General features: G+C 46.1%; 2 protein-coding genes across 4 annotated transcripts in view; one reads left to right on the top strand and one right to left on the bottom strand.

The window, feature by feature from the left end:
• Positions 1-14,603, bottom strand: part of LOC135392813 (caspase-7-like) — a 98,574-nt gene that overhangs the window by 39,389 nt on the left and 44,582 nt on the right. The window lies entirely within an intron of this gene.
• Positions 5,103-10,881, top strand: LOC135378919 (uncharacterized). 3 transcript variants are annotated; one of them, XR_010418630.1, is made up of 3 exons: positions 5,103-5,326; positions 5,814-6,039; positions 10,043-10,881. XR_010418630.1 is itself a non-coding variant. In XM_064612085.1 (3 exons), exon 3 carries the CDS (start codon positions 6,999-7,001, stop codon positions 8,250-8,252), a length of 1,254 nt encoding a protein of 417 aa, XP_064468155.1. In that variant the 5' UTR covers positions 5,103-5,206; positions 5,270-5,326; positions 5,814-6,998; the 3' UTR covers positions 8,253-10,022. The 3 variants fall into 3 exon arrangements, 2 of the variants coding, with proteins under 2 accessions (XP_064468155.1, XP_064468154.1); XM_064612085.1 differs by lacking the exon at positions 10,043-10,881 and having other exon boundaries at positions 5,103-5,206; positions 5,270-5,326; positions 5,814-10,022; XM_064612084.1 differs by lacking the exon at positions 10,043-10,881 and having other exon boundaries at positions 5,814-10,022.

Below are 14,603 nucleotides of genomic sequence, written 5' to 3'. Positions count from 1 at the left end.
TAGCGTGGGGACACATCGTGAGCCGGAAGGACATCGTGGAAGCCCAGAGGACGGACGGACTCTGTCAGCGTGTAGTAAGGTGGCTGGAGACAACGGGCCCAGCGGAAGCCGGTGACGCTGAAGAGAGGTTCGACTCCTATCAGCTGAGCGAGGATGGTCTTCTGGTGAGGTACATCCCCCAGGCGGACGACGAGGAGGTCGGCGGCAACCCTTTCAGGATCGTAGTACCACGAAAGCTACGTAAGTTATTCCTCAGATATTTCCATGACTCTGCTTTGGCAGGTCACGGTAGCGGCAGCAAGACTTATTCTAAGTTATGTCGTATCGCGACGTGGCCAGGCATGAGACAGGATGTTTTGCGGTTTACTCGCAGCTGTCCAGTGTGTCCGAAGTCGAATCCTAGGGGCGGACAGCCGCCAGGATTGCTGCAACCGATTGTCAGTCAAGGGCCTTGGCAGATAGCCGCATGTGACGTAATGGGGCCATACCCCAGAAGTCCCCGTGGTAACCAATACCTGTTAGTCATTACAGATCACTTCACGAAGTGGGTTGAGCTCTATCCCCTGCGGAAATTGGTGTCAGCTCGGATCTGGGATCGACTGCTGGATGTCTTTTCGCGGTTTGGATTCCCGGACCAGCTTATCACGGATAACGCCTCGTACTTTACAAGTAAGGTGTTTGTCAACACATGCTCGGCATTGAGTACCCGACACAAGAAGACGTCCCCCTATCACCCTCAGGCAAACATAACTGAGCGGGTCAATAGGAATATCAAAATGATGATGGTAACACTTACCAGCAGGCATAAGGATTGGGACGCGCGTCTAACGGAGATTGGCTTCGCCACTCGTACGACTGCAAATAGGTCTACTGGGTTCACCCCTGCCTATTTGAGTTTTGGACGGGAAATAGTATTCCCACTCGAAAACACGCTACGAACACTGAGGGAACAACCCCGTCGCCCGTATGCACGATATGCGGAAGACATTCGCAACCGTCTCTCAACTGCAGTTCGTTGTGCACGTGAGAATCTTGAGGTCGCACGACTGGAGCAAGCATCCCAGTACAACAAGGGTCGACGCCAGGTAACATGCCGCGTAGGAGACTTAGTCCTGAGGCGGACGCATCCACTTAGCGACGCGGCGAAGGGCTTCGCAGCTTCTCTCGCGGACCGATGGGACGGGCCTTACCGGGTAAGGGCGCAACTTACACCCGTAACTTATAGACTTGAACGTTGCAGTACAAGCGAGGAGTCCGGCCCAGTTCACATCACAGACCTCAAGGAGTTCATCGATCGCATCTTGGAGCAAGATGAAGGGCAAGAGGACTCCGGCACAAGTTCGTCGCAATCCCAACCCTTCCACGGCCCCATCGACACGGAGTCGCAGCCCGCTGAAGATGGGACAGTTCGGGGCGGGTTACCGGGGTCTCCTCGTTATAACCTCCGCCCTCGTAGACCTCCAAGGTGATGTTTTTTCATTTTTTTTTTCCCTGCAGATGCCACGATCACCTGCAGCGAGAAGCCGTTCTCGACCCCAACAACGGCACCGACCTCGGCGATTCCCTGGGAACTCTCCTGCTCGGAGGCCTTCCCCGTCACCCCGATCCCCAAACAGATCAAACAGACACCCCACCGAGCCTCCAGCGGTGTACACGGAACAAGAAAGAAGCGCCCTCTGCCCCTTCTGCGGTGTTCCACTGATCCACCCTCCGACCCATAATGCGGGAGCCCTTCACCTGCATCGTATCCAACAAGCCGCACAGCCGAGGGCAGCAGCTAACAACGTGGCCTCCGCTCCTACACGTCGGGACATAGTCGCTGCAGTGAACCTACTTCGGCAGCTGGCCCCCCAAGTTATCGCTCGGCCATCCTTCTCACCGGACCCTGAGGATATAATCCTCGATCTCCCCGAACTTCCGGACATTTGCCTCAAGGGGGGGGAGAGTGTGAGGGGCGCTGATCACCCGGCAACTTCCGCGCGATAGCGCAGATAGCGCAAGAGATAAAAGAGCGAGCGCTCGGGAAAAGAGTGATTCGTGCGGCAGGCAGGCTGGCAGACTGTCACAGAAGCAAGGAGCGACGAAGCGGGCAGACGGCCAGCAGCTCTGATGTAAGGCAATAAACTCTGTTTCTTTTGTTCAACTGCTGTGTCAGTGTTCTTCGGGGTTACGGCGGGGTCGAATACGCAACCACCCCGGGTTTGTGGGCCGAGGTTCCCACAAGGCAGACGAAAGATTTAAGTCAGTGTCGTCCCCCAATATCTTAAGCATGTGTCGGTTACCAAGCCACGTGTCTCTAGTACGCCTCTCCTTGAAGCGTACAATGATAGTGGGGTGTGTGTCATTATTGGACGGGAGTCGGTGCGCGGCTTCAACATCCGACGATGCTAGTGGGGCAACTTTCAGTTTAGACGCGACATGATTCAGGACTTCGAGCATGTCTTCCTTTGCGTTCGCAGGAACCCCGCGAATCTCAAGGTTGTTCCGCCTCGTGTACTGCTCGATATCATTGACCTGTGATTTTAGTGTGGCGATTTCTTCATCCTTCTGTCATACGATATTCTGAAGATTTGAAGTGCAAGTTGACATCTCTCTTAATGTGCCTGAATTATCGTTGACACGATGATCGATATCCTCGTGCTTTCGGGATAGTGATTCCACCTTACTTTCCAACGTGTCCATTCTTTCAAGGACCGCCGAAACTTTTTGCCCGATCGAATGGACTTCTTGCAAGATCGCCGTGAGCATTGGATCCCGAGTCTCAGTATTGTGACTCCTTGTGTCATGAACTTTACATGTTTGACAGATCCAGGTCTCACGTTCTTTACCAGGCATGGTTTTGAATGAGTTTTTCGTGATGCCGGAGCATCTGCCAAAATGATACGTATTCGCACATTCCGCACACGTGATTCCCTCTTTGTTAATAGGTTGCATACATGACAGACATACATCACTGTCCTTCTCAGCCATATTGACACGCAAAGTACCAGTATTTCAGCCCCTACTTGCTGATAAGTTTGGCGCCAAAAGAGTTGTTAGATGAGCTGTGTGACAGTGTAAAATAGAATACATCCTGTGCTCTCATACGCATAAAAATTATGCATGCCATATAATGTGTATGTGTAGATGTTTCAGTTATCAGCTCTTGTGTATTCTAGTAAACGTACCATTTTAGCTAAATGGTAACATTTCAGCTGTTTGAGCTTGGTGCCATCGTCCTTGACACATATACAAATGGGCGCAGATCCTCGGTGCAGCTTGCAACCTGTACAGGGAGTCGTCTCAGTCCAGGTTGCAAGTTGGATAAGTTCATTTACGAAGAAGGCAGATTTCTTGCAGAAGACCAAAAAGTAGTTTATTTGAACTAGTACCAAATACTACGCTTTCTTTTTTTAATATCCAATACATAGGTCATGTAACGTGACTACTGTGCTTTTGCCTCTTTCCAGGTACCTCAACTGGTGGCAGGCGGTGGTATAAGGTGGCAATGAAGCAGTCGAGCTGATGTCGTTAGTTTATCGTACCTCAGCATCAGGGTTAACCATGGATGTATTGCATAGTATTGGAAACCTGGTTGAGCAATAAATGTGTTAAACAACAGTTATCATAAATAAATATGATGTTCGGAATACTCCTACAGAATACACTGCAGTTTAGTTTCCGTAGGCATGGTTTCTGTTACACATTTACGACGTGCTCACACTGAGTACTTTATAGAACACAAATTCTCGCGTGAAACATATTCCTAGGCAAACAATATGTCATTTCCCTATTGGAAAAACGTCTTGATGTTACCCCAGAAATCCTGAGGTTAACTCAGAATATCTTGAGGTTGTCTGAGGTTACCTCAGAACTGCCTGTGGTTCTTCTGAGGTTACCTCAAGAAATCCTGAGGCTCTACCTCAGGACCTCAGACCCGGCTGTGGTTCTTCTAAGGTTACCTCAAGAAATTCTGAGGTTCTGCCTCAGGACCTCAGACATCGCTTTCGCTCTTTTGAGGTAACCTCAAGAAATTCTGAGGTTCTACCTCAGAACCGCAGACCAGGCTGTGGTTCTTTTAAGGTTCCGCCGCGAGACCTCAGACCAGGCCGTAGCTCTCCTGCGGTTACCTCGGCGAATCGAGATTCAACATAGGGCCTCACACCTTGGTACGCCTTACAGCCTTGGGAATTTCTGTGGGAATTTCTCAGGGGGCCTTTTTTGTTGGGAGGTTCACAAGGTGTTTTGGAGTAGAATTTAGTTTGATGACTTGTAATTTAAATATGTTACCTTCATTAAATTGGCAACGTGAATTAAGCATACACCAAACCGTAACGCCAAAACGTGAAATTTCGTAAGTGTCATCCACATAAACCATTAGGAAGGCATAAAGTCAATTATATTCGGTTATAAATTAATGCTCTGCTAGCACAAAGAGCCCACAACGAACGTTACACAAAAATCACAATGAAAGAATTGCTAAAGAGTAAGCGAGCTGGAGATTATAATTTATATTACTAAAACCCGAGGTAGGGAACTACGAAAACAGCCGGACACTGTCCGCGTGCGTCTGTTTGCGTAGCTCCCTAGTCTCGAGGGTGTTGGTAATATGCAAACAGAAATCACATTACTCGTGTGAAAAATACACTACACATTTTTGCATGACCAGTCGTCTGAAAACACAATGAGGGTAATATAGGCTAAACGGTAGATTCTCACGTGTATATCTATTAGAGGCTGTAATGGATAATGTAATGATAAAATTGCAAACAGGAGTTGCTGCGATACTTTCTGCTTCTATAAGCTTCACACAGGCTGGCGTACGCCACAATGAAATGTTGTGCAAAGAATCTACAAAAGACGGAATATTTCGTTTCGTTTGGTTCTGAAAAAAAAAGAGAGAGAGAGAGAGAAAACAACAACGCGGGAAACATGCGTCAGTGTTATTTTTACTGCTCCACTGAGTGGCTTCGCGCCAGCCACGCATCCCTCCTTCTCCCTCTTTTTCTTTTTTTTCTTTTTTGCTCGGGGGCCGTACACTAAGTTTCCGGTTTTGTAACGAGTTCTCGGAATCGCCTGCCCCTGCTTTGAGCAGTTACGCGCCAGCTTCCATAGCATGCGTCTGTATTTGCTTCATCCTATGTGCCGCTTATTAATAACGTGCCATGATGACGTGTGTATACGTGAGTTTCTTGACGACATTCGAATTGTTACTTCTGTGGACGACGTGAGTAATTTTTTCTGAAGACAACGAGCGCAGATATTTTCAATCGGAACACGGAATATCCAGTGCACGCTATTTTCCGGAGGGAGGGCGAGGAAACCCGTGGAAGCTTCCTTCTGGAAGGTACGTGAAGGAAATTTTCTTGTATATAGTTTTTGCTGTATGTGTGTGTGTGTGCGTGCGTGTATGTGTGTGTTGTTTCCAATGAAAAATTATGCTTGAATATCTCGCGAATGGAAAGTGACACTTTAGAAGTTGATGTAACTTTTTTCTTAAATTTCTAGTATTAGATCTAGTATTGGATCTAGTTCTAGAGACAGAAGACGAAAGTAGGGAAAGTAACAGAAACGGGGTTTATTAAAACTTAAAAATTATAAAAGTTAGGGAGGATGTCTACGTTACGGCGGAAGCTCCGCCTTCTTCGGGACAAAAGAGCTAAATGTGGCCACGAGGCTGATACGGGGCTTGAGAATGACGTGGTCGGTTGGGGGAAATTCCCGCCACCTGGCGGTTGTCAGTTGGGGAAATTCCAGAGCGCTTCGGAGCAATTCGGACGGCTACGTAATTATAGTTGAAATAAATGGGAAAATACCGACGACGTCCAACCCAGGTGCTTGCGGCGGATGGCCTTCACCCGAACTTAGAAGGAGTGCGGATGATGAGCCGCCACCTCCAGGACCTGATCCCACACCTGCTTCGACAACTTCCACCACGCAGAGCTGACGCCCCGGTCATCCCGGATCCAGTGTGGCCCACCCCAAAAGAAGCAGCCATGCTGCGACGAAGAGACTCCGAACAGACATCGAGGGCACGTAAACAGGACTGACTAACCGCTGGTGAGCGTACCTTTTCTAATCCGAATGAGCCATGCCCGAGTACCAACACATTTTTCAAAATCCGACAATTAAACGACAAATATATACGCTACAATTCCCACCGTACCGCACTGCAAGTCTACAGCGATCATAACAAAATTCCTAAAGGACTTGCGATTAAGCTCCAGCCAACCTTCCCTCTGAACCACACCCTTCAAAAGAAATGGAATGAAACCCTTAGCAACGCCTCTACTAATAGCCCACTGTGAGGAAACAACTGCAGAAATATCTCAGCAAGCTAAAACTATCCGCGATACTGTGACCCTTACGGACGCGCATGAGTCAGAATTGGCACAGTTCACTAGGAACTTGGAAGAAACTGTGAATAACACCGAACGTAAATAAATGACAAGGGACCAGATAGATCCTGACCGTATGTCTAAATATGACGCGAATCTCGCAGGTAGAAGTAACATAATTACTCCCTCGTTAGATTCCCAAGGTGAAGCCGAACACTGTGACAATCAAAATCCTAACGCTCATGACAACACAACCAATACGTCACCTCAAAATGTTGTTAATTTGTCGTCCCACCCCCTCAGCGATTCTGAACTATCACTTCTTAGCCGTGGGCTTTCATTCTGCCCAAATAATAACAAGGTAGACGAATACCAACTCCATCTCGATTTAGATAATTTTGCCCGACGTATGCGTCTGAAAGAGTATTTTCATGATAAGCCTGATACAACACCCAAACTTTTCAAGCCACCGTGTGAATTTACGCCAGAGCCCAATCGAGAAAAAGCTCTTGATATATATATATAAAGGCAGTTCAAAACGATATAATTACTTCATATAATCCCTCTTCCCGCAAAACCAAACCAAGTTTGAGTCAAGCCGAGAAAAGTAGTCTGTCGCATCTTAAAAAATCGAAAAACCTAATAATCAAAAGGGCAGATAAAGGTGGTGCAATTGTCGTAATGAATATGCAGGATTATATCGATGAGGGACTGCGACAATTGGGTTGTGCCACGTTTTACAAAACTTTAGACACTGATCCCACGGAACAGATTGTTTCAGATATCACAAAACATCTAAAGGCATTAAAGGCCGCAAAGAAGATCGATTCGGCGTTATATGAATACCTTCTTCCCCGTAACTCAAAGCCAGGTAGATTCTACATGCTCCCAAAGATTCATAAACCGGGGAACCCCGGACGTCCAATCGTCTCCTGCAATGGGACAGCCACCGAAAAACTCTCCAGTTTCGTAGATCATCTTCTTAAGGACATACCCCCGCGACTACCATCGTACATCAGGGACACTAATCACTTCCTGCAAATACTAAATCAATATCAGCCACCCCCATCTAGTCTCCTAGTTACGTTAGATGTTTCTTCCCTGTATACCAATATTCCCCACGATGATGGCATAGCTGCAGCCGAGGCGGCTTTTTCCAAGTACTCTGATTCTTCTTGTGATCCATCTGTCGTATCTACTCTACTAGAACTGATCCTAAAGAACAACAACTTTGAATTTAACGATGGCCACTATTTACAAGTCAACGGCACCGCTATGGGCACTAAAATGGCACCAAACTATGCAAATCTATTCATGGGTTCACTAGAAGAAGCATTCTTGAGCACGCGTGAGGACAAACCCACTTTATACAAGCGCTACCTTGATGACATATTTATGATCTGGCCACATTCGGAAGACAGCCTATTGGAATTTATACGCGATTTGAATGAGTTCATTACTTCTATTAACTTCGCTCACACGTATTCTCCCGTCACTGTTAGCTTTCTTGATGTTCAAATTAAGCTAACCAATGGAGTTTTAACGTCTGATCTGTTCCGTAAACCCACAGACTCTCAGCAGTACTTGTCATTCCATAGTTGTCATCCTCGCCACACGAAACTGGCCATTCCCTACAGTCAAGCTCTTCGGTATAGGAGAATCTGCTCGAATGACGACGATCTGGACAGAAATTTAGAACAGCTGCAACAAACCTTTGTCGGTCGTCAGTATCCACCCGATCTAGTTCAAGATGCTCTCAACAGAGCTCGCAAGGCAAACCGTCTAAGCTTACTCGAGAAAAGACAAAACAAATCAGAAAGTAATGCTGTGAACTTAACTGTAACATTCGGCGGAAATATCCCAAACATTAACAACATACTTAGCCGCCACCACAGTATCCTTCTCCAGTCAGAACGCACGAAAAACATTTCCTAATCCACCACGTGTCGCTTACAGACGTACACGTAACTTACAAGATAGCTTGGTCCGCTCTAAAGTAGGCGAACCCACTAGCCCTCCGGCGGGCTGTCATCCATGTAATGGCAGGAGATGCCAGATTTGCAAGGTAATGCAGACCGCACAAACGGTCAGAAGTACGAATTCCAACTTTACCGTCAAGATCAACGCAGACGTAACTCATGTAACTCATGCAACGTTATCTATGTAATCCAATGCAACACATGCCGGGCCCAATGCGTGGGTCAGACAAAAACTTCTTTCCGAATTAGATTCAACAATCACCGATAGGATGTTACCAAGAAACCTAATCTTCCAGTCTCACGCCATTTCAAACAACCAGAACATTCAATCAACGAAGCCTCAGTTTTTATTCTCCAGTCAAACTTTATCTCCGACCGCTCCCGGGAACAACGGAAATCTCACCTAATTTACAAATTCCGATCGGCCATTAACGAGGACCCTGGCATGCTGTCAACAATAAGAAGTTTAACAACCTAGATAAGACCCTGTTGCCTTTTCTCGTTTCAGCCAGATCAAAATCCCCACTGACCCACAAGGACGATGACCCCACTCCTGGACCTGACACAAAAGCGCTCTGGAATTTCCCCAATTGACAAACGCCAGGTGGCGGGAATTTCCCCCAACCGGCCACGTCATTCTCAAGCCCCTTATCAGCCTCGTGGCCACATTTAGCTCTTTTGTCCCGAAGAAGGCGGAGCTTCCGCCCTAACGTAGACATCCTCCCTAACTTTTATAATTTTAAAGTTTTAATAAACCCCTTTTTTGTTACTTCCCCTACTTTCGTCTTCTGTCTCCCATTTAGTTCAACTATATATATATATACGTCACTACGCGAGCCTTTATAAGCTCTGTGTATCACTGACATATTTTTGTCCTGACGAAGGCGAAGCTTCCGCCGTAACGTAGACAACCGTTTTAGCATTCCAAGTATCTTAAATGTAAATAAATTATCCCTTTTTTCTTACTTCCCGTACCTTCGTAGTCTGTGTTTCAATTTTCATTTCAGCTACATATATTCGCGGTTGTCCGAACCCCATTCACCAAGTATACATATATATATATAGAAGTTGAAGTAAAGGAATGCGGTTGACGACGAAAAATAAAGATATTCAATAAGGATCAGAAGTGGAGACAGTGCTTCTACAGGACTTCTGTGTGCTTCCAGAGTCTTCCAGTGTGTACGTTTGCACAATATCAGCAGTGAAATGGCTCGGCGAAAATATTAGATAAACTACAATGCGATTGTGAATGGCGACATGTTTTGTGGCTGGGCTGTTCAGCTGTCGATGTGTAGGACAAAAAGACCAACATGCTGAATGTCGTTCATAAACAATTTGGTCTTGGTTGATTCCTTCATAGCTCTAAATTATTCGGGTATTGTGGAAGGACACAGTCGAGAGTGGTGTAGCAGTACAACACAGCCGATGTCGCTCATGATGAGGTTCATTCCCGGGCCCCGGGACAGGATTTCGGGATTGTGGCGAGTTCAGATGGCGCTTCCAAGTATAGTCCTCCGCGGGTGAGCATTATCTGACCCGCATCCGACCCTACCCGCAGGTTCAAATCTGCAGCCCACACGCAAATCACGTCCCGTTACAAACTGAGACCCGGGTTCTCACGCAGCTCGCATATTTTTTTCCAAAGGCTCACCCGCACCCGGCCCGCTGCCCGATGAACGTTGATGAGTAAACTGAAAGTACTCCCTGGTGATGATTATATATGTCTCTGTGTATGGTTTCTTGTAGGGAGGAAAAGGCGCAAATGTGTGTTGGTTTCTGGCTTCAGGCATGGTGCTACGGAACGCGACATGGACAAAAAGGGACACACAGGAGCTGTTGTACACTAACTGTGTGAGCGTTTGATCCGCCCTTGTCAGCGACGTTTTCCTTCATGTTTCGAGCGCTGCAGTACAGACGCCGAACAAATTGAGGGACTCAGTGTGACTTTCTAATAGTGTTTTGGTAAAATGCATCGACGGCACCGGACCGCTGCCCTGCTCCGCACTCAACAATGACTCCTCACCCCGACCCGCCGCTACACGAGAAACCTACACCGGCAGCAACGTGCGGGCCACCCGCGGGTGCCCGCAGGTGCCGCGGGCCGTGCAGGACTCTACTGTGACTATATCGCCGCATTCTGTGAAGTTCATGTGTGTTTTGTTAATTCAACCTTTTCCTGAAGGAAAACGCTCGAGAATTCGCAGTGTAACCACATTGGTAAAATAGTGACGGCGAAATGCTTATTTTTTTTTTTCTATAATAATGCCGCTCCTTTTTTAGTCATCTCAATTCTACTGCTTCACGTGAAAAGAAGGCGAGTCCCGCTACAATTGAAGTCCCAAGCAGCACAATGTACTGAAAGTCGAGTGCAACAGGGGTGGACGGGTAGGTGGGAGGCCTTGAACAGATTTGTGAAACTGAAGAACATTGATAAGACACATACCAGCCACCTCTGCTGCACTGGACTTTCAGTACATTGTTCTACTTGGGTAATAGGAAATATTACTTTATCATTCCCTCACACAGGTGTAACATTCCACTTGAATGAAGAACAGCAACAACAAAATGAAAAAAAAAAAAAACGAATGGAAAGGAACGAAGCATTAAATGGTTTACAACACAGCCGCAGCTTGCTTATCACGTTGTACAATGATTGAAACACGACGTGAGAAAGCACAGAACGGTGAGGGTGGCGTCCCCCATTTCGGAACGAACTATTGTGCAAATACTGGCTGCGGAACTGAACCCAAGCAGCACAATGTACCGAAAGTCGAGTGCAATAGGGGTGGACGGTATGTGTCTTATCAATGTTCTTTAGTTTCACGAGTCTGTTCAAGGCCTTCCACCTACCCGTCCACCCCTATTGCACCCGACTTTCAGTGCATTGTGCTGCTTGGGAAGGGCCGTTCAGCAAATACCTGTACGCACGTGTAGGCAGCGGTCCTCTGCCACCTCCAGTCATAAAAAAATGTAATTTCGTTACGAAGAAGTGAGTCTATACCTGATGGCTTACACGGGTCTGATTTGCTTGTAATATTTGCTCTCACGAAATCCCGGGATTTCCCGGAAGAAATCACGGGGCTTCGGGACGTCAAAAATTGGCCGGGATCCCGGGATTTTCAGATCCGGGATATCCCGATTGACAACCCTACGTTTGTGCTGCCGTCGTTCGGCAAAACTCAGGCGCGTTTTCTTTGTTTTCCATTTCCTATTTTTTTTTTAGACCGGGGAAAAAAGAAAGCGAACTCAGAGGCGGTACATATTGACGGATAAGAGAATCGAAGACCCCCTCTACAACTACGCCATTGGCAGTTTTGCTATAGTCCCTGCAGTTTAAAGCATTCATTAATTTCAGTTAACGAATTAATTAACGAGGAAACAAAAATGGGCTTATTGTCTTGGACCCTTACAAACATTATGCGCCAAGTCTTCTTTCAGTGCAGCGTACCATATTTATAAAAAAAATGACTCCTTTTATACTCATAATTCGGAGACTCATACGTCGGAGGTATAACGGCATTTAGAATGCCATTTGTACGAGCGATACTCGTGTAAAAAGAAAAATGGCATGTGAACGCGATGGAGCAGTATGAATAATGCTCATCAAGCTGGTCACGCAGTACCCGATATCACCAATCTAAAGGAAGTGACCCATTCTCTTCTCTTCTTCCTTTCGAGTTTGATGCCTTCTTTCGCCTATACACGTGTACAAACGTAACCTTGCCTCACTTTCGCACCACTATGCTATTAGGCTAAGTACACTTTAGGAAGACGTGTTCGCAAATCATGGGCATGACACACAAAGAGACAAACACGACACAAGCCTGAACAGTAATCCACAGACAAATGAGCTGTGCCGGGCTCCATCTACGGACAAACATACACATACAGCCTCCAACAGTCTAAGGGACTAAGTCAAGCAGTAATTCACGAAAAGTCAATGAGTGCCTAAAATGTAACATCGCTGACCGGTAATAGGGGGATCCATGTGAAAGTCGTGAAATCTCATTCTTCTTCTGTGATTCATCTCATCATTCCTTCACCGTTTGTTAGTCACCTTTTTTGTCATCTTTGTCATTAATCTACCTCATCCTTCTTTGATCATCTGTTAGTTTTTCGTTATTTCCAAATTCTTTTTCTTTATTTCTTATTTCTTAATTTTCTTCCTTATTTCTTTCTTATTCCTTCCTATTTCTTTCTTTCTTTAATTCTTATCTTTTCTTTTTATTTGTTTATTAATATTTCTTATTTCTGGAGTAGCAAGCCGACGTCCCGTTTGGCTGACCTTTCCCCGTTTTTTTTTCCTTTTCGTCTAATAAACATATCCCCCCCCCCCCTCTGGCGCTGGCACCGAAGGATTGGCTTTTTCGTGAATTACTTCTTGAAGCCTCTATGAACCTGAGTACATGAACCATTTATGAACAACTGATTCGTCATGAGAAGATGAGATGGCCCCCTGTGTTGCATGTATCCTCAAGGTTGTTCACCACTGCAGTAAAGATTTAGAGTTTAGGAAATGGATAGCCATAATTACTTAACTAATTTTTAAACTTAATTAAACTAATTTTTTCGCAGTAAGATTATGTCATTCTGATAGAAAGACAACACTATACCACTTAGGTATTTTTCCTAGTGAAGATGTAGTACGCCCACGATATTTGTGCAGTAAACCCTATACAACGTAAATAATGTGGCTTTAGTCGCGACAGTAATGCACCAAGTGCAAGACAAATATTGTAGATTGTACGCATTTAGCGTACATGGCAGCTGGACTGCATGTGAGGTGTCCGCAATTTCTTCATGCACCTGATGCCAGGTAGACCCAGCTTCATTCAACCTTCAGCGTCCGCCTGTGGTGATTCTCAAGTTAGATTCTTAATACAATTGTGTTGTCACTCGTGGATACGGAGCAACTAACAGACAGCTGCACAATGGATTCATGAAGCCTCCTATTTTCATATCGCAATAGTCTTAGCGCCACTGTTCTGCTGCAGGGGCTATATTTTTCATAAGCATGACCTTAGACCTCGGCTAACCTCCATATTGCTCTCTTTCTTTTTTTTCTTTTTTTTTTGCCTTGGTCCTCGGGAGCACTTTGAAAATTTGTGTGTACGGCATCAAGCTTCAGACGATTACATACCGGAAGCCCGCATTAAAGTCTAGACAGTGCAGCGACTCCAGATTGCCTCTGGAGTCGCGCTTTGCCTATGGTAATATTCATGGACAAAATCCCTGGAGTAAATCGTTGCCTTCGCGTGTGGAACTTACTCCGCACGGCAATCGCCTGATGGCACTGCCATGCCATCGCTGCGAGTCAAGAGCTTCGCACAATTTGCACTATTGGTAACTTCTAAGTGGTAACACTTGAATGCTCAGATGAATTCTTCTAACAGTCGAGAGTGTAGCCCCATCGCATTCCCGACAACTTCGCTCTGGCTAATCACAAATCGCTGCAGCTCATAAAAGCCAAGGTCAGCACAAGGAAGTGCAACTTCCAAACGATGTCATGCCAAAGAAATGTTCACTTGTCACTTGTTTCCGGTGTTAGCAATGCATAACGGCTGTTTGCTAATGCACAATGCACATAGAAGGAAACGAAAGAAGCCAAGAGGCCCAGCCGATGCTGTATTAAACTGAGCACGAGGAAGCTGATGAAGCTGATGAAGACGAACCAACGCCAGGCAACGCGGAGTACATGCTGACCATCTGAAACTCAGATCAACCTCAGCCCCCTCTGAGTCGATTCAACTCTTGCCCTGGCCACAAACGGACACAACGACAGCTACGTCAGAGAAGCCAGTGCAAGAACAGGACCCTCCCAGGTCGCCGCGGTACCCTAAAAGAAACCGCAAACCTCCGTCGCGATACGTCCATCTTGAAGGCAGGAAAGTAGTGGACTGAGCACGAGCAAGCTGATGAAGATGATGAAGGCGAGAGACGAGGAATAAACGGTTATGTTCTTTGTGGCTCTAGCTCTCTGTGAGTCTAGGTAGACTATACTACACATGCCCATCTAAGACAGTTAAAACCTAGAGCAGTGACTGCGGTTGGCCGACGATTTAACAGCATGGCCGGGAAACCTAGAAATATGTTTTCTAAAGAACTACAAATAGCTGGAGCAAAATACTTATCCCACATGTCATTAAAAATATGCATATGTGCAATAGGTGATGACACGATAGGTAGGTAATGCATAACGTGCAGCTCTCTTGACGAATTCTCAACTCCACATATTATGACATTATAGGTACAGAGCCAATGAGCATAGCAAGAAAACGTATGCATATGGAAATAGTTAGCACAATGG

Source organism: Ornithodoros turicata, chromosome 1 (genome assembly GCF_037126465.1).
Source record: "Ornithodoros turicata isolate Travis chromosome 1, ASM3712646v1, whole genome shotgun sequence".
NCBI classification, from domain to species: Eukaryota; Metazoa; Arthropoda; class Arachnida; order Ixodida; family Argasidae; genus Ornithodoros; species Ornithodoros turicata.
The sequence above is the reverse complement of the archived record's forward strand: the minus strand, read 5'-3'. Positions and strand labels throughout refer to the sequence as shown.

Bases quoted from the DNA above. Each gene is read 5' to 3' on its own strand.
- LOC135378919 (XM_064612085.1), top strand. From the start codon at position 6,999: ATGAATATGCAGGATTATATCGATGAGGGACTGCGACAATTGGGTTGT.